We start from the raw sequence: 23,621 nt of genomic DNA on the forward strand, positions 1-23,621 counted from the left end.
ATGTTGTGAAGAATTATACGGCTGGTTTCCACTCCTTCCTCTGGGCTCAGACTGAACTTTAAAACCAGGTTAGTGACTCACTTGCTCACCATCGTTCCCTGTCAGAGTTTCGTGTTCACTAACCTGAGTTTCTCCCGCTACAGCTTACAGTTAATAAATGCTTTTTTTTTTTTTTTTTTTTTTTTTTTTATCAATTCAGTTCTGTCTGCCTGAGTTCTGGGTCCTTCATCTAAGTTCTGACAATGGAGAGGTTTTCTTTTTCTAATTTTTTTTTATATTCTAAAAAAATCTAAACATTAATGTTAGTTTATTTATGACTCATCTATAAATAAACAAATATTATATTATTGTAATTTTGGGTCAGACATTTTAATGTTTCTTTGTTAAGTTTGTTTAATTTATATATTTTCAAGGTCAAATGTGCCTTACTCTGATCTTTTGCGCCCTCTGGTGGACCAGTTGCAGGACGACCTCTCGGTCACGCCGCGCGTGTCTCGTATGTTTTCGCTGCTTGAGTTAAATGGCCTCTAAATTAACTTCTAGACTCTTTGAATTGACCCGCCTGGTCTCTTCCTGCCGAACCTTCACCAGCGCCTCCAGCTGCAGCGGGCGGTTTACGGTGAAACATGACCGACAGAACCACCGCTTCACCATCACCGCGGGAAGCGGCGAAGGTAACCTCTCGGCCGGGTTGGTGGGTTCAGAAGCCGGGTTAGAATTAACAGGAGAGTCCAGGGTCCACTTCTGGCCTCATGAAACACATGGAGCAAATAATCTCATTTTATTTCTTTAGAGATTACTTTTAATCTCAGTAGGAGATATGTTGTTTTGATTGAGGAAACGATTCTGCCAACTGTGCCGAATTCCCTTGAGATTTCTACCATTTTAGATTTTTAACAAGTTCTGCGAAAGTTTAGTTCATAACCCATATGTTAAACTGACTGGGTCAACCCGAACTGTAATTCGGCTGATATATGGAATAAATATGACACATATTTTTAATGCATTTTGTTCATATGGACTCATATGAACTGTTGTGTTGCATGTTTGTAGACCTTGAGAAGTACTTTAAAAGTTTTTGTTGTGTTTTTCCAGGAGCCGATGACTGCGCGGTGCTGAAATACAAGTTCACAGGCCAGAAGGAGGTGGACCTCATGTCCACATTCGTTCCTGAGACGTTTCGAGGCCAAGGCATTGCAGCAGTGCTGTCAAAGGTAGGACTTCTAAACTGAGGGATCAGTCAGCTGTCAGGTCACCTTCTAAAGTTGTGTTATTTTGCAGGCAGCCATGGATTTCCTTGTAGAGGAGAACCTAAAGGCTCACGTCTCCTGCTGGTACATAAAGAAATACATTGATGAGCAGCCTCAGCAGCAGTATAAAGACTACATCATCCCCTGAAGGCAGCTTGTTATTCCAAAGTGGACCAGACTGCAACCAATCTACAATTTATATATAAGCACAATGCACTTCCAAGTGAAATCAATTTCATTTGTTTTGTAAATCTGTAAAGGATCATGAATGAAAATTTTATAGCAAGTTTAGCAAAAATGTAGACCATTTTTAAATAAGCTTTAAAGTTGCCATTAATATGTTTGTAATTTATAAATAATCTGTACAAGCTATTCCTATATTTTTGTTAATTGAGTTTATTAAACATAATTTTAAAAAAAAAATTTTCACCGCTAATTTAATTCACAAACTGATCACCCCAAAGGCAGGGAAATTATACTAACGCTTATTTGTATATTGTGATAGAAATCTTTACCTCATACAGAGATAACCTCTTCTGTTGCTATTCAGAAGACATCAGGTCTTTATTAGTAAGCTCTTCAGACTTGGAATAAAACTATAAGGGTTTAACATTGAGGATAAAGTTTAACCTAAGAAGTTGAAGCAAGTGAGCCATAAGAAGGCCTGTTTGTATAAAACTCCACATTTCTGAAGAAAGCCTCCAATAATGAAGCATGGGGATGGATGCACTATGCTGAGGGACGTCTTTCGTTAACAGGGAGGTGAAAGCTGACTGAACTCAAAAAGGGACAACTCTGTTAGAGGCAGCAGAAGAGCTGTGATTTGGTTGGAGGTTTTCCTTCCAGCAGGAAAATGAACTTCAACATGCAGCCAGAACAACAATGGAACGAGAATCTCAGAAAGAGTTGGAAAAAGACGCTCATATCATCCTATCTCACTAGACTTAAGGTTCTTTTTGGAAAGAATGGGCAGAATTTTTAGTCTTTGGACATAAAGAGCTGATGGAGAGTAACCTGACTCCGCCAGATGGATTTGCTCCGCATATCCATCTGGAAACCTTCCGTTGAAGTAATTTTGGGAAGGGGCGAAAATACTGGTTAGCTGATTGGCCTATGTTAGTGATAGACGGGCCAAATAAACCAATCAGATCAACGAAGCATATGACGTACTAACAGAGCGACGACGAAGAGGAGCCAATTGATAGATCAAACTCTTGCTGAAACCAGTCGGGAGAAGAGCAAAAACATGTTTTCCTCTGAGAAAAGCCTCCAGAGCAGTGTTTTGCTCTTCTTTCAGTGAAGAAATACTCTGTAATTCCCATAAAACTTGCTCGATAGCCACGCTAACGCTAGTTTCATCGGCTGAAGCCGCCATGTTCTTTAGACTGAACTGTCGCGCTTCTCGTTGCGTCACACCTCAACCCGCCTCAAAGCCAACGCTGATTGGACGTTCGTTTGGTGAACGGATCCAAATTTTCTTCAACTGAGAGTCTCCAGACTGATCTGCGAGTGAAACCTTGAAAGCTCGCGAGATCAGGATGGTCTCACGAGGCCAGATGGAGAGGGGCTTCATTGAAATCCACTCCACACTTTTCAGATGTCTAGAGTGAAAAACAGAAAACTCTTTATTTCCACTTTAATTCTGGTTGGGAGGCGACAAGCTAAACAAATTCAAGACATGTATGAAATGCGGTGATGACACTTTGCTTTTAGTGTATTTTTAGAGACAGATCCAAAATAAAGAAAATGTTTCATCAGTTTTCAGCTAATGTGATAAAGGAAATATTGGTCATCAACCATAAGAGAATATTCGTGTCTCATATCAATATTGGTCAGATTTATTTAATTATTACATTTATCAGAACTCAGTAAAAGAAGACAGAACTCAGAGGTTTGTTTCTCCTCCTTCCTTTATTCGCTCATCAGCATGGATTCTACTGCAGGTTGGACACAAGTTTGAATAAAATGCATTTTTTCATCCACAGACATGAAACGGTTGGAACAGCTAACAGAGGATGAATCCAGTCGGTTTAATCACCTCCCAATCATTTGGCTTCCATAAATACAACTTGCACATTATTTTCACTTTTGACTCCCAGTCACCGAGACGTAACGGCTGATCCATCCAGCTCCTCATACCTGTGTGTGTGTGTGTGTGTGTGTGGGCGGGTGCATTTATGATCGAGAGACGAAACAGAAGTGCGGTAATATATACAGACTTAACCATAAACGGTGCTTTTTTTTTTTTCTTTCGTTCTCTTTTAACACTGCAATAAGGGGAGCAAGCAATTTTACACAGAGATTGGTTTGTTTTGAACAGATCGGTGGAGATAGGTCGATTCGGTTTGTTTTTATTCTCTTTTTATTCCATATATGTGGGGGAGCTGGGAGAGGCCGGCATCTGATCCAGGATCCTGCAGACGTATCCAGCGACGTCGACGGAGCGCTCCTCGTACATCTGAATGAACGGGTCTCTCTGTTGTGTAAAGATAAATAAAGCGGGAGCAAATAGATTAGTAAGAACTTTAACTATGCGTATTCATTTTTACCTTAAACGTACCAGAAGCTCCCTGTACTTTGGCCTCTTGGATTCATCCTTTGTAAGGCTAAAGGGGACAAACAAAAGTGGCATGTTTTAGGAGTAGTTGGCTTATTTGTCCACTAGAGGGCAGACAAGTACATCAAAATATGAAACTAAATCCATCTGAGGTGCTGGATGTTGCTGGTTTCTCACCACACGTTGACAAAGGAGATAAATTTGGGGGAGAAGCGCCTCTCGTCTGAGTTGCTGAGCTGCGGCGGGTCTCCTCTGACCACCTGAGTCAGCTGGTCGAACACGCTGTTCCACTTCGGGTAGGGAAACCGTCCAGTGGCCAGCTCGTACTGAAACATACACACCCATAAAATGGCAGAGAGAGGAGAGAGTCCAACACTGAGGAGAGGATGTCGGGTTTTTAGTGACGTTTTCCTACATTAAACAGACAGGAAGCCGCAGCTCACAGACTGATTATTATTAAACCATGATGATGCTTCTAACAAATGAAGCTTTGGTCCAACAGTAAGAAAAAACTATATTTACAGAGAGCTGACCTGCTCCTCCTGGATGTGCCCAAAACACACATAAAAACCGGAGGAGACAGAGCTTTTGCTGCTGCCCCCCCGGCTATGGAACGGTCTGCATCTCAGCATCCGCTTCGCCCCGACTCCTGGCTGTTTCAAATCCTCCCTTAAAACCCACCTGTTTGAACAGGCTTTTTTATTATCATTAAACTGTTTCTCATATGCATTTTCAGTTTCTTTGTTCTTGACATTATTATTATTATGCAAGATGGCGCTGTGCATGCAGCTGCCTGTTATGCCGGCTCCGTGGTCTCCTTTCCCACTTTCTCTATTTTATGTTGATTTTTTTTCTTTTAGTAAATACCGTAATGATCCTACTATATAAAAAAAAAAGCTGTTATATGTGGACGCACTGTATATACTGTATATACCCCATGCAGTTTCTTCTTCTTTGACTATTTGAGCCGATGTAACGAGTAAATTTCTCTACTGTGAGATCGATAAAGTCAATCAATCAATCAATGCCATGTTTGTATTGTATTCCTTTCTTTTATATGTTTGTTCTGAAGCATTTTGGGCAGCAGTGTTGTTGACTATTTAGGGTTAAAAGGTAGAAAGACTTGAACTTTCAACATCTCAAACTAAACTAGCAGTTCTCATGACATGTTACCTTTTTAAGTTGGATTTTTATCTCTGATAAATTCTCATTTCCAGCTAGAAACACTGATAATTCTGCTGCCAGCATGTTTTTAACCAAAATTATTACTCAGAAACCAAAGAATATGGGCAGCAGCTCATCCTGCAGTTGATACAGAACCATAAACCATCAGATGATAACTGCTCCATTTTGTTCATCCACATCCATCTGTAGCAAAAACTCCTGATTGTTTTACTGTCCACAGCTTCTTTAACCGAACGTTATCCTCTACCAGCTGTTTGCTTTCTGCAACAAGCTGCTGTTTGTTCTGGGAGATGCATGATGGAGTGTTTACACAGTAATCCTGGTGTACCCTGAAGATAAGACTTCCCCCTGCTGTGAGCTAATTAACACCGGTTTTATTTGAGTGGTGATATTTTCCACATTTAAATTTTTTTTTCTGAGAACAAAAAGCAGGAAAAACCCACCAGAGTTATTCCCAAACTCCAAACATCCGAGCGGACGTCGTAGCCCTGCCTGGACGCACTAGGGTCGATTCTCTCCGGCTGAAAGGGAAAAAAAACACAAACAAGATTTCAAACTTTAGGTTTAGAAACTAAAGACAACACAGGCTGTCTCAACTCCACATAAAAAACATGTTTCATCCTCCACTCCTGCACCACCTCTCAGAGCAAAAGAAGCAGTGAAAGTGTAACGGGGGGGCTGAACTGCAGGAAGCACCTTACTGGCCCATTTACAGGCCTGAAATAGATGCTGATGTCACCAAGCAGAACTGCTGCACAGGAGCTGATCACATCTGCAGCAAGAAATCACTGCAGAGGAAGCAGGTGGAAAGCAAACCTAGATCTAAACGTAAACAGCGACATGCGCGGGACACAGACATGATGCTCAGCCCTCTGACTACAAACGCCTTTAAGAGGTTTGATTTCTTTAGTTCCGTTTTCATCAACAGCTTATCAAACCATACATAATTAATAACATGACGTTAATATTGACTTCCTAAAAAACACATAATATTTGAACAGAAACAAAAGTAAGAAAGGCATCCTAAAAGTTGTTTTTTTTTTTTGTAGCATTTTCTGTTGGTTTGCACAGAGGTTCCCTGCCAGAAGCTAATGCTAAAGTTTGGGACCAGACCAGCAGACCACTTGGTTCATATAAGAGAACATCTGTTTATTCCACGGTTTAATATGTTTAGTTTGACATTATTTATAAATATCCTTACTTGTTTATATATATATATATATATAAAAAAATCTGCTTTTATGCATTTTTTCTACCTTGAAGCTGCATAATCCTATTATATGTATAAACAAAAATGACCAAAATAAGGTTTGATTATTTGACCGGGTGCAATGAGCGGACATAAGGAGAGTGGCGGCCTGGTGGCATAGAGCTTGGAATCCTAAGGTTTTGGGTTCAAGTCCCACTCTCTGAGAAAGAGCCTTAACCCCACACTGCTCTCCGGGCGCCGCACAATGGCAGCCCACTGCTCCCCTAGGGGATTGGGTAAATGCAGAGGTAAATTTCTCCACTGTGAGATCAATGGTATTTAATTATCATTATGAACAGATGTGGCGCCATCTACTGGCTGTAGCACATAACTACCAGAAATCCAGATGGTGACAAATGAGGCAGCTACCTAATAGAGCCTGATGCTGCTGCAATGCGTCACGATAACATAACAACATGTGGTCATAGACCAACAGATATTAACTAATTAAACCGATCTTCAGCATTTCTATCTAGTCAATCTTTCCCAGATCTTAACCCTTTAAAGCCTGGACTATAAAATAATTGAAAGAAAATAAAATCTAATTAGATTTGTCTTTGATCTTTCTGAAAAAATGAAATAAAAAAACATTTTGTATAACTGAAAATTTATTTGAAAATGTATTTGCATCGATGTTATTAACTAAAGTGTATTTACTCTTAATTTGAGTTGGTTAATAAGGTGATTTGCCAAAGGAATTTGTATTTTTACTTTTAAAATATCATTATTAGATAATATGCGCTTGAAATAAGACAATGCAATTGCGGTGTTGGGTAAGTCAACGTTTTGAAGAACAAAAATATCACACAGATAGTGCAGAGGTCTTAAAACACTCATGTACCAAATATGATACCCTTTCATTTAAAGGGTTAAAACCAGAACATCAAGGAGAAAGAAAATGCTGGTTACTAAGTAACGCAAACAGGGACACAGCATCAAGGTAGGAACCAGCTAACTACCGTAATCTATTTATAATATTGTTTGTACTAGTCTGTAGAGAACTGCTATAGCATCAGCATTAATAAGCATCATTTATCTTAAAAGCCACATCTGAACGCCTCAGTAGCTTTCAGTGAACACCATCGTTTAAACTGGATTCACAGCACTGCTTCAGGAATCACACTTTGTTTGTCTTTTTTGTTATTATTGTTTTATTTCACACTGGATCTTGAACTTTATTATTTTACTCTTTGCTGGGAGGAGCTAATGGGCTAAGCCACATAAGGCTACTTCCTTGTTTATCCGCTGTGCACATGGGGACTCTGGTACCTCTGTTGTTACTGTAACTATATATACAAAAGGCTGAATTTACTAACAAACTGAGCAAAAAAAGCCAAAACAGAAAAATAACTAAATAACTATTAAAGTCGATCAGGAGGTGGTCGTGTTTTAGAATCCAGAGTAAGCTACAAAAAAATATAATTAAAATAATTCCTTGCATTACGAGCCATTTGAATCACAAGGTATAAAAGAGCCACCATTTTTGATTGTAGAAGAACTAAACTTATTTTAAATTCTTGTCAAAAGGTTTTGTCTCAATTACATTTAGTGTGAAAAGCTTTTAAGACCTAAAGAATCGTTTAGAGGATATATGTCAAAGACAAAGCCGGATCCGGCCTGCGAATTGTTTATCCACAGCCCCCTGGACGATATTTAATTACGTTAGAAGCGGTCCACAGGATACGGCCGCTTGTGCACGCTGCTGTGACTTTGCGGGCTACCGTTGCATTGTGGGGAATGTAGTGTTGGTGCGGTTGTGTTGAGCTTTGGACGTTTGGATTGTTTTGGTTTTTGCCTTTCCCTCTTTAACAATCCAAGCTGGGCTGAAGTTGGATGTCTGAGGAGGCGGAGCGCACTAACTGCGCTGAAAGGAGCTTGGATGGAGGGAGGGGTGGAACCGATCCTGCTGAGTGAGGGGCCGGTGGCATCTGCACGATACTCTGATCGAGACGAAACAAAACTTACAGGCGCTGACCTCTGCCCCGACAGCCGTCTGTTCACCTCCTGGTATTCTGTGCCTGGCGTGCCGATCCCACCTGCCGCTCGCTCAGCAGCGTGTCCGTCTCCATCAACTGCAGGATCGACTCCGCCCCTCCCTCCATCCAGGCTCCTTTTATTTTGGCTTCAATCAGCCTCTGCTGACACTCGTATTCTTTTTTGGTCCTTTTTGGTGTTGCAGTGATCAGTAAAATCATAGAGCAGCCCAGTAATACATTTTAGGTTTATAATGCATGCACTTTCATTTGTGTATTTATCTTAATAAGTTTATTGATATAATAAAAGTTTATTAATAATATTTCTATATTAAAAAAAAGTGTTAGGTCTTGATTCAATAGGCTATGCTAATTTCAATATGTTTTTTTAAACATTTAAGCAGTCCGACTCTAAGCTTGTAGCATATTTTGTTTTTTTTTACTTTGACTTCCCTGGTTTAGAGTAAAGCAAACTTCTGATTGCAGGACAGTGAGACACAGCAGGGCGTAACGTGAGGTATCACAGGTTGGACCCATGAGGGTAGAATCATGGAAAGCAAATAATCAGCCACTCGCTGTAGCCTGAGCTGAAGAACATCCACACATTTCTAAACAATAACTCAGCTGCTAAACACCATTAGGCCTGTTGCAACCAGCAGCACTGGGATCAGCACACCTGGTGCTGCCAGCTGGAAACAGAGAGCTGGTGCTTAGATTCCTGCAGCCTGAGCTCACAGGCCGCGGGACGCTCCGCAGCGACTCGCATTGATTGAACGGAGCGTGGTCCCTCCCTCAGGGGAGCAGAGAGTGCAGCCGAGCTGTTGGACCGCATGGTAGTGGTACTGCAGAACCAAATTTAGAATGGAAACAGCTCTGAGAGACTCGACAACTGAGGAGACAAAAAATAACCTCAGGTGATGACGCCACCATGAGGTCACTGCTTGGATCAGCCCAGGTCTCCATATCCGCCGAAATCTGGATTCATTAATGCAGCTTTGATGCAGTTTTTAATTTTCTTCTGTTCTTTTTCCGACTAAAAATATTTCCACAAGTTCCACAAGCTTCCGAAGAAACCCAAATGATCTTTAGTTAGAAGCTTCACCCATCCAAAACTAAAGGTGGAGTAAACAGAAACGTTTCAAGGTGAAATTAATACTTCTGTTCCTAAAGTACTTTAAATAATAACTTCTTTTAAGAAGTCAAATGTGATTATCTAGAATTTTTGTCTTTAGAAATCACCAAATTCAAAAAATATGGCGATTTCCCCCCTAAAAAAACAAAACGAGTGTTAAAAAAACATTTTCAAGCCTGAGCTAAACATCTGGTTATGTTCTCCATCATTTAAAAAAAGAAAAAAAATAATTGAAACATCCAAAACCTACGGAAGAGGATTAGGGCCACTAAAAAAAAAAAGTTAACTGATTTTTAAATTTTATTTCAGTTTAACATGGGAAAAAAGTCAGAATTCTGAGATTAAAGTTAGAATTCTGAGATTAAAGTCAGAATTCTGAGATTAAAGTCAGAATTCTGAGATTAAAGTCAGAATTCTGACTTTTTTCCCATGTTAAACTTTTTTTTTCCCCAGTGGCCCTAATCCTCTTCCGTAAAAACCTGCTTATGTGCAAAATGATAGTAAAACAAGAACAAATCAATGTTTGCAAACAATCGAATTAGTGTTAGAACATAGATCATAAAGCGACATGTTTACAGCTCCATCCATCATGTTGACGATACGTTTCATGCTAATGTTTTACAGTCAATCCAGATGATCATCATCAAGCAATAATTGCAACCTAATTGAACGGGGTTTATACAGGAATGCTTTTTTAATGCGCCTAGAAATAATTTGATTGCAACGGCAAAATCCTTCATCATCGTTACCTGCGGCCATGTCCCGAATTCCATGTTTTCCTGCCACTGTTTAAATTTATATTTTCCCATTTTCTAGCCGTTTCTCCACCTCAAGCTTCTTTTCCAAACATACGAATTTACGCTCAACTGGAAGCAGTTCCGTGCAAACACGTGGAACCAGTTATATCTGATAAATTATATCAGATATAACTGACAAATTTTTTTTTTTTATAAACTTTTTTTTTTTAAAGCATTTTAAATGCCACCAAAATCTGATTTAATTAGTTTTAATGCCAATTCGGGCCTTAATTAAAAAAATTATGATTTAATCATTTTTTTAAAGACCCACAGAAACCCTGATGAATAATTCCTCTTTTCTTTTGGTATTTCAAAACCCTGAAAATAAAACTAAATAATTTCTAAGCTGCTTCAATCATGCTTCGCTACTGACCGCCATGTATGGCCTGCAGCCTGCATCTCTGGTTTTAGCGATGGAGTCAACCAGCTGGCCGCTGATGCCAAAGTCGCAGAGCTTGATGTTGCCGTTCCTGTCCAGGAGGATGTTGGACGGCTTGATGTCTGAGCGGAAAAAACAGAGACAGACGCTGAGAAGTGAAGCGCTGTCGCTTTAAATCCGAGATGCAGAAGTCTGTTTACCTCTGTGTATTATTTTCAAGTTTTCTTTTAAGTGGTTAAGTGCCTTCACAGTCTGCAGAACAAAAAGAGGAGTTACCAAACGCTGATGGATGAACAGAAAATAAAAACATGTCAGAAGTAGTAAAAAGAAACTTACAGCTAAAGTTATTTTTCCTAATATCTCTTCTGGAATCACGTCGTCTAAAGAGCCATATACAAACTTGTAAAATTTGTCTAACGAGGTAGCCATGAGTTCCATGCAGATCCAGCAATCACCCTGAAACGAATACAGGAAGTCGGATCGGTTCCAGGGGGAATAACCAAAAAAAAAAAAAAGAGCTCAGCTTTTATTTCTGGGGTGTTTATTTTCACCTCTCTGAACAGAGCGCCGTAAAACTGGACGATGTAAGGACAATCACTGCTTCTCATCACCACGTCCAGGTCCATCAGCAGCTGCTTCTGCTCCTTCTCATCAACAGTCGAACGAATCCTCTGGGGGGAAAAACAAAAACAAAATACTTTCAAAAATATTCTTTTTTTAAAATTCTTTAAATATCCCGAAATAAAGCCAGATCACCTTAACTGCCATGATCATGTTGCTGGGTTTGTGCACCATCTTGTTGACGGAGCCGTACGCCCCTCGGCCTATTTCGCCCAGATCCTTCAGATCCTCAGCTGTGAAGTCCCAGTGCTGCTCTGGGGAGATCTTCAGCTTCCCAGAGGACTCGATACTGTGAGTTCTCAGCCTCTCTCTGATAAAAACACCAATCCACTCAGCATTACACAGAAACAGGAGCCTCTTTAAACCAACGGGGAGAGCTCAGCTCACTCACATGTGGGGGTTCTGAAACGGAGGTCCAGCCGTGTTTAAGGAGAATCTAGTGGAGGGTTTGATCGAAGGGTTGGCGAAGTTCAGTTTCAGGGCTTTACGTTTACCTGAACAACGTGAAAACCATTAAGTTTGTTTATTTATATACATTAGAAATAAATAAATGGAGCACACATGAAGAGAAGAGCAAAACGAAAACGCTCATTCAAAGTGAAAAAAACAGGAATGTTAAAAGTGGAAAAAAAAGAGAAACAGGGATTGAAAAAATGAGTTCATGAAGATTAAATCTAATCTAATGGATTTAATGGTTTCCAGAGAGTAGCGGCGTAAGAAGTGAAAAAAAAAATCTACAGTTTAGAAAACACCAAATTAAAAGTAATATAAAAACATATATATTAAAGCGGTATAGAGATAGGACTTTTTTGTGCCCAGTACAAGAATCAATGTTCCTGGTCTTATTTTGCTGAATTAAATGTGGAATTTTCAAGTATCCATTAAAAACACATGATTATTTTAAGAAAAACTGCAGACTGGTTAATAATTAATTGTTCACTCATTCACTGTAGGTCAACTGCATGGTGGTTCGACTCAAATCCTAATATAATTCAGCTAGAAGATTTCTAATTAGTGTGCAGAGCATGTGATTCATGGAAATAGAGTAAGAATATCAGCAGCCATTGTATGCAGAGGTCAGGATTTTTCAGCTAATGCTAAGGTTAGCATTTTGATCGACAGAGTTCACAAAGACCGCCATCACAACCTTAATTTGAAAAAAAAAAATAAAATAAAAATGATTTTGTTCAAAAGCTTTTAATTTTAGTAATCAAAAATGGTCATCATTAGGTCACAATTTAACAAATATATATGAAGAAGCTACCTATACTAAGAATTTGTTTCATTTTTTCCTTGATCCCACATAAAAAAAAAACAACAACTTTTAAATAAATATATTAGTAATAATCTATTTATTTATTATAAAATACTAAGATATAGATGTTATCCTCTTGTATTTAGTTTTAGCTTTTAAACAGGAGCTTTTTTGTTATTTTCAGTATTTAAGACGGTAATAACTAATGAATTAAAAGAAAAGGAGCATTTAATTTAGCTTGAGCGAAACCATTTAATTAAAATAAACATAGGTGCATATTTTGACAACATATACTTTCTAAATGCTGCTAACCTATACTCTGTCAATGGGCCGCTAACTAAATCAGATGCCAGCTTTAGCATTAGCTTGGCAATGATAGCATTAGCATGTTTTTGCTAATAAATCATTAAACATTTAATGTTTGTGGTAGTTTTGATAACTTTTGTAGAAATTAAATAATAGAAACAGAAATAATAGTGTCATTAGCATGTTAGCTGCTAATAGTATGAGCTAACAGTAGTGTCTAGATATTGCTAGCCTTAATGTAGCTACATATTCAGGCTAAGTGACTGAAACTTTACGATGAAAGTCTTTAAACAAGAATATTTTGAATAAATATTAAATACAGCCAGATTTACTCAAAAATAGTTAGCATTTGGTTTAGGGGGAGTGGCGGCCTAGTGGTTAGGGCATTGCGCTTAGGCCCCAGAGGTTTTAAGTTCGAGCCCCACACCCACAGACTGCCACTGTGGGTCTCTGAGCAAGACCCTTAACCCCAATCTGCTCCCCAAGCAACGCCCAATGGCAGCCCACTGCTCCCCAAAGAGATGGGTTAAATGCAGACTGAATTTCATTGCTTTGTAGTTGTGACAGTATAATGACAACAACATTGAATTATTTTCTTTCTATTCTCTATATAAACAGTAAAACTAACTTAAAATACCACTACTTTAACTCAATGTTGAGCAAAAACAGCTCATTTGTAAAGAAAATATGTTTAATTTTGAACAACCTATATTACTCAACATAAAAAAGGACCAGAGTATCCTTACTATAGTGTCAAAGAACGTCCTTGACCCATTTTGACTTTATTTGCTTAAAGAACTTTTACTAAAACCAAACCCAGTACCATTTTTAAAAAACAATACAACTATCCTGTTGAATCACAAATTACTGGACTTCGCCACAACAGTTCAGTTTGCAACCCAAATCTGTCGAACCAAGAAGACACCAGAAGAGAACGAGTCTGAGAACACAAAGGATCTCGAAAAAGTAACTCGTGAGGTTCCTGATCTATAGAAATTGATGAAGAGATCAGAAACTCAGTTTTTGACATCTCTCAGTCCGGGTTAAAAGTCTTCTGAAAATGGCCCTAGCCAAGTCACTTGTAAGGCCTTTGGTGTTGGAGTAAGACCAAATCATCAATTTATGCACAAGTTCCAAAAAGACATTAGCAAAAACATTTAAAGCTCCTCTGGCATCACTTGTCTCAGATAAAAGGAGTTTGTGATTCAACAAGAAGAAAAAGAGATGAAGCAAAAATAACTTCTGTAAAAGAGATTCAAGACCAAAACCACTGATTTTTATTTATCGTCTACCAGTCCTCAAAGAACACAAAGGCCTGTCTCACATTTTCTAAAAGACATCTTGGCAAATCAGGATTTCTGGGAAAATGTTTCGAGTACAGACGAGAGAGAGTGGAGCTTCTCGGAGGGTTTGTTTCCTGTTATATCTGGCAGAAGGCTAGCACAACGTAAAATAAACTATGTCATACCAACAAACATGTTGCTGGCGATGTAATGGTTAAAACAAAAAGGTTTTGCCGTGGCCTAGTCAAAGCCCACCCCTGTGGATCGACATGCAAATTACAATTTCTCCAATTTGACGCTGCAGTACACATTTCCAAACATATGCGACTTGTATGTGATCTCCTGTGTGAACTGGAGTCATAAAACGCAAGTGTCCCGCATGTGCAGTAGAGGAAGCAATGACATCACAGGCCAGCGTGCTCTGTGTTTATGGAAGTAAACATGGATGGTAGTGTCGGAGCGCATCTAGCGATCTTTTCCAAATAAAAACTCAATCTTTTCAAGATGGTTAAACATAAATACTGCTCTCCGCATCATCATCTGCCATGGTTGTTGTTTTTCTTGCCGCTTCTTTATAGCAAGAACCAGAATAGTGACCTTTGTCGGGTATTAATGGCGTTCAGGTCGGATGAATGCGACCTCGCTGTTCAGACACAGATCGCATTTGAAAAGATCGGATTCGTATTGGATTCAGGACCACATAGCCAAGTGGCCTGGGTCGAATGAAAAAAAAAAAAAATCGGATCTGTGTTGTTCAGACAGCCATGAAAAGATAAAGATTCAGGTCACATATGGGTCAAAAAAAGTAAATAAATCGGATTTATGTCACTTAACGTTGCAGTGTGAACGTAGCCTTAGATGCATCCAACATTCTCTTTGTTATATAGTTTGTCTGATGTCATCACCAGACTTAATCATTGCAGTCTGGCAAAATTTAATTACCGTACATCATGTTTATATGTACCTTAGTTGTATCTGACTTTAGATTATAAACTATATAGTATAAAAGTAGAACAAAACAGAAACATAAAAATCCAAATTAGTACATTTATTTAAAACATCCAAAGTCAACAAAATGAGTTGCCAGATGCAGCATGAGAAGTCGTTATTCATCAAGGAAAGGTTGGTACTAAACTTTTGCACTTAACAGTTTAGTAGACTTTATAATCAGGGAGAGAAAAAAGGCAGTTTGTCTTTTTCTTTGTTAAATAAAATTCAATCGAGGGTAACCCAGAAGTGCAAATGAGCTGATGGTTCGGGTAGCGCTACCGGAACAAATAGGGTACTAGTGACACAAATGTTAGCGTTAGCTGAGCTGGAAACCAGCTGACAAAGAGTATGCAATGAAAGCAGGTGAGGTACGAGTGCGCCCCTCACTGGCCAGGAGGAGTTAAACTTGAAGCTATCACCTTTAGGTAGTCCTACATGTAGCGACATTACAAGATTGGCATTGACAGTGAATGAGTGATGATTAAAAAAAAAACTGCATCTGATTCAGGTCTAATTTTTCTAATTATGATTTTTTAGAATCCAAAACAAAGTAAAACGACTAAAATCTTTACTCTAAAACAGCTCATTTAGCTATAAACAAAAGGAAAAAAAAGGCAGAAACATTCTATCACTTCATCTACACCCCGACTCTTTGATATTATAACAACAATCCAACAAAGCGTGCTGGACTTAATCTGAACGTGGAAAAAATAAAACACAATGGGATGAAAACATGCAAGAAAAGCTGCTTTGATTTCACCTTGTACCAAATGTTTGCACCACCCAAAAACACCACAGGAATGTGAGCGGGAATAAACCAAGCTGGGCTAAAAATGACAACTTCAGTTTGTTTACACAGCACACCAGTGGAAAGCTGAGGTTTACCCACACCCCAAATAACACAAACCTAACAAACACTTCTTCTGCTTAGTTAGTTAGTTGCACACTGAAAACCACAGAGTTAGAGCTTTTAAAGTGCACGGCCCCATCACACTGAGGGCTACAGATCTGTTAGGTCAAATTATCAGAGAAAGGTTTGAATGTTAGTCTTATGCCATTCAGAACAGGTCTGCTGTTTCTATGCAGACTTGCAACCATTTGCCAAAAGTCAATTAAAATATTTGGAGCACATCTGCTTCTGGCACAAGCCCACTCAGACCAATGGGGTGTTTAGGCCTGGATTAGTGCAGAACAGCAGGACCAACTCCCTCCATACCAAAGTGTCAGGTGGAAAGAAAGAGATGAGTGCTGTTGGTGCTGAAGCAAAAGAGGTTTGGCTTACTTGGGTGAGCTCCAGACAGGTTTATCTGAAACCCTAGAGGTGAAAAGAAAGCTTTTACTTTTTTTTTTTTTTTTTTTTTTATAATCCTCAGGAGACTTCTTGGTCGGTTAGACATCAGAGTCCGTTGCTTTAAATTTGCCTGTTTGTTTCTACAACTAATGGTTAAAAAACACAGTTACAGAAATCCGTCTTGCTTTGTGGCATTAATCAAGCTTCTGGAGGATCAGGATGCATAACTGATATGCATTTACATGCATTTATCAGACGGATACAAACACTTGACCACAAGGTAAACAACAAAAAAAAAGGACGAAAAAGGGGAAAATAAAGAATAATCTTTAAAGATGATTCGACAGGAAGAAAAAAAATAAAGAGTAACAAGCATTTTGTTTTAACTTTAGACAGCTCACCATCAGACAGCATCGCATCAGGAGTTAGGAAGCAATAATTAAGCAGCATTAAGGTAAGAAATCAAATACAGTCAGGTGATTATCAATAAAAAAACTACACATCTGTATTATTTGTTAAATAACTGAAATAAATCACAGTTTCTAAATGGTTTGATTATGACTATTAAAAAACAGCTGCAGCCATTGTTCTAATAGAGCATCCTGGTTTTAATTTCAAACCAACAGGTTAAAGACGTGTGCAGCTACCTGTTTCACTCTGACATCTCCAGCAGGTGTTGGACTCTGAAAGTAAAAAAATGAGACAATGTTTGCATAGAAATACAGAACAATTCAGCATGAAAAGCGGAATTTGATTTCATGTTGAGTCAAATGTGAACCATTTTGTTAAGTTTGCAATCTTAACAACCAAAACTAGGCTCTAAATTCTGTCAAGTCCAACTTTATTGTGTTTAGATGATCAGATTAACTTACCATGATCAACTCTATCAGCACCTCAATGATTCACTATAACAAAACCTTATATAAAAAAACAAAAACCCAAGATCATTCATGAATAAAACACAATGCAATACTTTTAAAGATGTAGTTCAATATATATTTAGTTGCAATTCCTAAAAAATGTAACATCATGGAATGCAACAACGGGAATAAATCCAATTTCTATCCGATTAGACAGAGCCCAAAGTAATGCATTAATCCAGTTCAACACAGTCCTTTTAAAACAAGTTAGAAAAACAGAAAACTTACAATCTAAATTAAATAAAGTTAGTTAATTACAGTCGACTTTAATCTAACGAGTCAAATTTTAACTAAAAAGCTAAAACAGACGATCCAAAACTGATTGCATTTAAATCAAACTCAATTACGTCTAGTTTACTTTTAGATCAGGGCTTCCCAATCATTTCAACCCGACTGAATACTCCCTAAAAATACAAAAAAATTACTTTACTCTATATTCTAAATATATATAAAGTGAAATAATGATGTATATTTTAAATTAATGGTTTTAGATGATAGTTAATTCTCCAATTTATCATTTAACATAGATTTTTTTATTAATTAATTATTAGGAAACATGTTTTCATTGGGCATTATTATGAGCATTTTTATAATTTATTTGATAAATAAATGTTACATTTCTTTATTTCAAGAGAAATGTATTCATTTTATGGAAAATTCATAAATTTTGGCCCCCCATGCGCCCCAGGGAGCCACCTCAGGACCCCCGTGTTTGAAACGCATGTTCTACACAGCAGGTTTTAATATATTACATCCTCTTAAACAGATCAATTGATTTAAAGCAATATGATCCAATCTAATATCCAAACGGAGACATTCCTTTGCAGTCCATTTAGATTAAAACATTCTCATTCAATCCTACTTACACATCTCCATCCCATCTTTTTTCTTTTTAGCATAATCAAATTACCTTCCAATTCAACACATTTCAGATCAATTCATTCATGATGAATAATATCAAAACATCCTCATTCAATATCATTTTAACTACATGGAGGATTTAATATATAAATTAAAAAATTTTATATAATTTAATATATGTTTTTATAATATAATTAAATATAAAAAATATATTTCAAAACGGGTTATTTTATTATATTTTATTATTTAAAAATCTGAAATGTTAGAACTGTAAATATACAGTCATATGTTTATTTTACTGTTTTTATATATTTTCTTCTGTATTCAAGGCTCTACTTTAAAAAAAATGAAATTGCCTAGAGAGCTGTTCTTAACTAAATTAATTTTTTTACACTTGTGTAAACAAAATTACAAAATAAATCTATTTAATCTTTTAACGTGTTAATAAAATGCTGTAAATCCAGAGTAGAACATGACAATTAAAGTCCAAATAAACATTATTACCCTTTCTACATCCAATGTAATGATTCAAATGATAAAAAAAGGACATTTTATAAACAAATGTCTATAACCAGGTATTACACAACTGACTGCAAAGTCACAGTGTCAGGGTTCCCCAGCTTCACCCGGTTATTTTATATAATCGATAAGCTTTTAACTCATTGTGTAAAATGTAGCAGCTCGATCATTCCTTTGGGAATCTTTCTCAGTCAGGGAGTAGCCTCCCTGGTGTTAGCCGTGCTAACGTTAACCTTCAGAGGGCTGCCTCACTCACCCTGCATGCCGCTCATGGTGCTAGTGTGCTGGGGCTGAGACTGCTGCGGCTGCTGGTAGTGGTGTGACACAGATCCCATGTTACTGCTGCCTGTCGATGAGCTGTTTGAACCAGGAGACGCCATTGTTGTATGTTTGAATTCCATCAGCACCGCCGGGGGGGCTGCAATGCAGAGAGACTCGGGCAGCAACTTCACTCCCTTTTTCCTTCTTGCTGCTGTAGGGGAAAAATACAGCAGCACTAATGCTAGTTTAGCCCCGCGAAAGCGAACAGACGACGATTGGAGTGGAGTATAAGTCAATGAAAAGGCTAACTGTGCGTTAAACCTTAGGGCTGAGGTGGAAGCAGTCTATTTGATGACAAAAACAAACACGCAACTAAGCTAAGCTAGCTAGAAGGGCTAACAATCAGCTGACATTTCAACACCCACAGACCGCAGCAAGATAGCAGCTGTTAGCCTAGGAGGGACCGGATGTTTTCTACAAGCTCTTTCAAAATAAGACAAACGCTTCTTCTGCCTTTTAATGGATTTTCTTCTACTACTTCTTCTTTTCTATTATGGCGGATCGCAAGCAATTTTAAAGTGCATACCGCCACCTACTGTACATGATTGTATAGCAACATTACTTTAAATCTAATTCTAATTTGTAATTTTCTATTCTGTAGATTAATAAATAATGCTTTCCTTTTTTTTTTTAATCTTTGAATATTCTTTATATTTCCTTCGGTTCCCAATATTCATTTAAGACTCCATTCATTCGTCCTTCCAACCATCCTTTTATGGATTTAGGAAAGCAACTTACTGGAATGGAGTGTGGATCGGGAGGCTACATATAATATTCTAACACATTTAAAAAATAATATTAGTGATAAATAAACAATAATCACAATGAAAGAAACAAAATTTATATCATATCAATTTCGTTTTCTTAAGGTCATTCATTACATAACAAAAACATTTAAAGGTAGACATTTTGTCCAAAATATCTTGTATATTTAACTTTCATTTCTTTTATTGTAATCGAGATACTAATTCAATTCTCTCAACTGAATACTTGGAACAGAACAACAAAATATTTTTTACAAAGCGGTTTAGTGTGTCTGAAACCCAAAACAACCATCGTCCATGAGGGAATCAGCAACAGGTAATCAAACGGATGACCCTAGATCAAAAATTCCGGCTAAAAAACAAACGGTATCAGAAATTTTAAACTTAATAAAAAATATATATATAAAAAATGAAGGGATAGAAATGTGGCTTTTAGCTGTGTGGTCAATGATAGTATCACAAACCAGGGGGCCAGACGCCCTCTAGCGGTTCAGACCCCTCATTACACCGTGGTAAGGGACATCCACCATTTTCGCCACAAACCTCAAAACTACTGGATGCTGGAAACATCCTGCGTTGCTGTGCTGTTGTCGTCCGCCAGAGGGCGCTTGAGAAACATTTAACTTATGTAACGAAAATGTTCAGAACTGAAAGGCTGTACAAGAAATAAACAAATAAACCTTAAATAAATAGGACTACCTAAAAATAGCTTCTGTTAGATTTTTTTTTCTTTTACTAGATTTTGTTCTTCATAAAGCTGAAGTAGAACTCTCATGTTTTTCTTGTGGATAATAAAAGGAAATTTGTTAAAGTTTTTAAAGTTTCTTAAAAGTAGGATTTCCTTGTCAATTTTTCTTTCAGGTTTCTCAACTTTCCAGCAGTCTTTGATACGATCATGAAACCAACTACAGACAGAAAGATCTTAATCATTTAGTCAAACATTTCAGTTAAATAGATCAACATAATAACGGAAAAGACAAAACTAAAATACAAATAAATTCGTGCACCCTTTTAAAGAAAATGTAAAAAAAAAATGCTATTAATTGTAAATTGTCCTATTTTATTTTTCTTTCTCTGTTTTCCACCTTCATCCTGAGCTATTTGCTTTCCTTTGCCTTTCACTTTCCTATTGAGGCAGGTGCATTTCCCCACTGAGGTGAAGCAGAGGTCATTTCTGTTCCAGTCTAGATTGGTGGATAAGTAAGGGACTGTCCCAGGTGTTTCTGTATGCAAATAATGTCCTGATTTTGTAGCATGTTATTGTTGCTCAGTGGCGGTACAAATAGTTTCACTTTATGCAAAAATATTCGACTATTTTGTTTTGCATAGTGTGATATATCTATCATGAATAAGCTGTGGTTGATCAAAAACAAGCTGCTGCTTTAGCAAAGTATCAGAGCTGAGCAGCTGAGGTTAAGGGAGGCAGACTGCAGAGATGGTTGTGCTGAATAACCTTTCATTTACAAAACAAGCATTTCCACTGATTCATCTGATGCTTCTTGATGTTTATTTGATGCTTAAAACCAAATCTCATATGTAATGATCAGAGTCATTACTAGTGAATGGCACAAACCCTAGGGAGTGCCGGCCTAGCGGTTAGGGCATTGCACTAGGAATCGGTCTTTGTCAGACACGTGACTGACACGCCCCCTAGCGCCATTTTTGTGGTGAGCGGAAGAAAAACAAAACAGCAGAAAACAAGAGGAGAGCGCTGCCAGCCAGCAGCGAGGATTATCAGTTAAATGGAAAAGAACAAGAAAACTGAACGGATAACCTACCCAGACAAACTTTCTAAAGCTGCTAGGGAACGATATTATATATTATTATTACAGTGACAAGGCAGATGTTGTGGGCAGTTGCACAGATCGCTGCAGTTATTAGAGCAGTTTGTGCTGCTCATCAGACTGAACGAAAAAACTTGTCAGAATTTTTGCACATTGATAAGTTGCACGCTGTATTTGCTGTTCACTTTACCCAGGCCTGTTTCCACTGGGATCTGCAGTCTTCTTCACAGATATCACCTGTTAGGTCATATCTCTACGGAAGACCACAGACCACAGTGAAAACAAGTCCAGGGAAAATGAAAATCGTCTAATTTAATCTAAAGAGCAATCTGCTGTATACGAGGGAGGAAGACAAAGTAAAACATTTGAAGCTTTGCACTGTTCTGCATTACTTATGTATTTGAGATTTTGTATTGCATTTTCATAAATTCTCTGCTTGATTGAAAAGATAATAACAACGCTTGTTTCAAATTTCAAATCCACTCTTTATTGTACACACATTTTTACAACTTCAGAAACATTGTTAATATTTGAAGTGATGGTGAAACTTATATTTGTTTTGCTGTTATTTTTCAAAAGTAACTTTAAAAAATGCAAAATTCTATTTGTGTGAAAAGAAGAATAAAAAAAGAAGAAGAAAGTTGAAACAGTACTTGATCTGGCATTCATTTATTAGCTGGTTTCTCTGTGAAAATTTCAAAACAGTCACTAATCACTGTGACTCTATGTCCAAAGGCCTCCACAAACAGATGAGGCATCATTTTGTGCAAAGTGTCCCTATCTGGCCACACAATTGCACGCTTTAGATTTGCATATAAAAATGACAGCATTTCATTGAATGTTCTGTACACTGTCTTTGGTGAAACACGGAAGAGATAAGCAAGGTGTTGTGAGGGCAGATCCAATCTCAGACGCATGAAGGTTAACAGAAGCATTTGAAATGGACTGAGAATTTTATTTTGAGCAGACAGTAGAGGCAGCAGAAAATTAAACAAAGCCATAAAGGTCACCAAGTTTGGCAGACCCGTATAGTACTGGACTTTTTCATTAGTGTCTCCAAAGAAGCAATCAGAGATCCGCAGCTCATCAAGTTCACGCCGCAGCTCTCTGTTTTCTTCCAAAAGATGGTTCATCTCTGCACACCTGAGCACACACAGGTTACATTCTGTCTGTCCTTCCTGACGACCACCTTCTGTGTCATCCTTGGTGTTTGGCCGGCCAACGTTTTCAGCAGCCTTCTGCGTGTCAGTCTGTTGCTGGTTAGGGTTCTCTGTCGCCTCATGTGTTACTTCATCCTGTTGCTCAAGGATTTCATCAGCCCGATGGAGCCCCGTTTCAGTTGCTTGCAGGGCATTCTTTTTCAGCTGTTCCCGATAACCACGTCTTAAAGAGCGGTCTGTGTCTGTTGGTTTGATGTCAGTGTAGCCCAGATGCAGGGATGGAGCCCAGTCTGGGTCAGTCTCCATCATCTCATATGCGGGTTGACCTGCAAAGTAGATGAAAGGTTGAGTGTTTTACACATCTATTCAAAACACTATATAAAGCACCTAAATAACAGAGCCCATTAGATTAGATGAGTTATAAATTAAGATAACCTTATGTTTCCCACAGTGGGGAAATTTGCTATACCGAAACAGCACAAGTACATCGGACTAGTAAGGCCAGAGGTAAATAAATAAACTGAAAAGCTTACAGACGAACAAAGGATTATAATATACTTAAGTGGATTGCACAGGATGAATAAATGCAGTGAGTTGGCTGACGAGTGGGTATGTACAGTGTTTTTATATGTACACTGACACACTAATACTATATATTTATTCATAAAAAAAATATATTTGTATTGCAGATTGTGTAAATGATTATATACAGAGAATGCATTATTTATTAAATTTTAGCGGTCTAAAAAAGAAATAAAACAAACATCACTTTCCGCTTCTCTTCCACAGCATGTTTCAGTAGGTTTACATGAACTCCTGCAACTTTATAAGCAAACCATTTCAGCGTGTTGATTTCTATTAGTGTATATTTATAAGGATTTACCTTTGTGAAAATGCCGAGAGCAAACACGAGCATGAGGAGATATTTTATGAAACGTGATGTCTTTCCTTCTTACAGCAGCGACCCATGCAGCCCGACGCCTCTTTGTTAAGTCCTCTGTCTGCGCTCCGTATTTTTTTTTCC

The 23,621-nt window shown here is 38.0% G+C and overlaps 2 protein-coding genes and 1 long non-coding RNA gene across 5 annotated transcripts; 1 reads left to right on the forward strand and 2 right to left on the reverse strand.

The window, feature by feature from the left end:
* The first annotated feature begins 455 nt into the window (after positions 1 to 455).
* On the forward strand, positions 456 to 1,662 carry LOC119781595 (protein NATD1-like). Its single transcript, XM_038282150.1, has 3 exons — positions 456 to 674; positions 1,096 to 1,214; positions 1,282 to 1,662. Exons 1-3 carry the CDS (start codon positions 521 to 523, stop codon positions 1,396 to 1,398), a joined length of 390 nt encoding a protein of 129 aa, XP_038138078.1. The 5' UTR covers positions 456 to 520; the 3' UTR covers positions 1,399 to 1,662.
* Positions 1,663 to 3,142: 1,480 nt separating this feature from the next.
* LOC119781970 (dual specificity mitogen-activated protein kinase kinase 4-like) lies at positions 3,143 to 19,314 on the reverse strand. Of its 3 annotated transcripts, XM_038282637.1 has the most exons (13): positions 18,825 to 19,314; positions 16,916 to 16,951; positions 16,260 to 16,292; positions 11,535 to 11,637; positions 11,279 to 11,453; positions 11,074 to 11,193; positions 10,859 to 10,978; positions 10,723 to 10,774; positions 10,517 to 10,644; positions 5,436 to 5,513; positions 3,985 to 4,133; positions 3,811 to 3,856; positions 3,143 to 3,726 (listed from the first exon to the last, which is right to left on the reverse strand). In XM_038282637.1, exons 1-13 carry the CDS (start codon positions 18,967 to 18,969, stop codon positions 3,613 to 3,615), a joined length of 1,299 nt encoding a protein of 432 aa, XP_038138565.1. In that variant the 5' UTR covers positions 18,970 to 19,314; the 3' UTR covers positions 3,143 to 3,612. The 3 variants fall into 3 exon arrangements, with proteins under 3 accessions (XP_038138565.1, XP_038138578.1, XP_038138571.1); XM_038282650.1 differs by lacking the exon at positions 16,260 to 16,292 and having other exon boundaries at positions 11,535 to 11,625; XM_038282643.1 differs by lacking the exon at positions 16,260 to 16,292.
* Positions 19,315 to 22,563: 3,249 nt separating this feature from the next.
* On the reverse strand, positions 22,564 to 23,621 carry LOC119781604. The gene is made up of 2 exons (XR_005280593.1): positions 23,481 to 23,621; positions 22,564 to 22,923 (listed from the first exon to the last, which is right to left on the reverse strand). It is a non-coding gene; the product is annotated as an uncharacterized LOC119781604 (long non-coding RNA).

Source organism: Cyprinodon tularosa, unplaced genomic scaffold (genome assembly GCF_016077235.1).
Source record: "Cyprinodon tularosa strain WSP-4 unplaced genomic scaffold, ASM1607723v1 ctg104, whole genome shotgun sequence".
In the NCBI taxonomy this organism is placed as follows: Eukaryota; Metazoa; Chordata; class Actinopteri; order Cyprinodontiformes; family Cyprinodontidae; genus Cyprinodon; species Cyprinodon tularosa.

Bases quoted from the DNA above. Each gene is read 5' to 3' on its own strand.
- LOC119781970 (XM_038282637.1), bottom strand. From the start codon at position 18,969: ATGGAATTCAAACATACAACAATGGCGTCTCCTGGTTCAAACAGCTCA. The intron at 11,638-16,259 runs GTAAGCCAAACC...CACGTTGTTCAG, and splicing joins CCTGTCTGGAGCTCACCCAA to GTAAACGTAAAGCCCTGAAA. The intron at 3,857-3,984 runs GTGAGAAACCAG...TGTCCCCTTTAG, and splicing joins ATCTCCTTTGTCAACGTGTG to CCTTACAAAGGATGAATCCA.
- LOC119781595 (XM_038282150.1), top strand. From the start codon at position 521: ATGGCCTCTAAATTAACTTCTAGACTCTTTGAATTGACCCGCCTGGTC. The intron at 675-1,095 runs GTAACCTCTCGG...GTGTTTTTCCAG, and splicing joins CACCGCGGGAAGCGGCGAAG to GAGCCGATGACTGCGCGGTG. The intron at 1,215-1,281 runs GTAGGACTTCTA...GTTATTTTGCAG, and splicing joins TTGCAGCAGTGCTGTCAAAG to GCAGCCATGGATTTCCTTGT.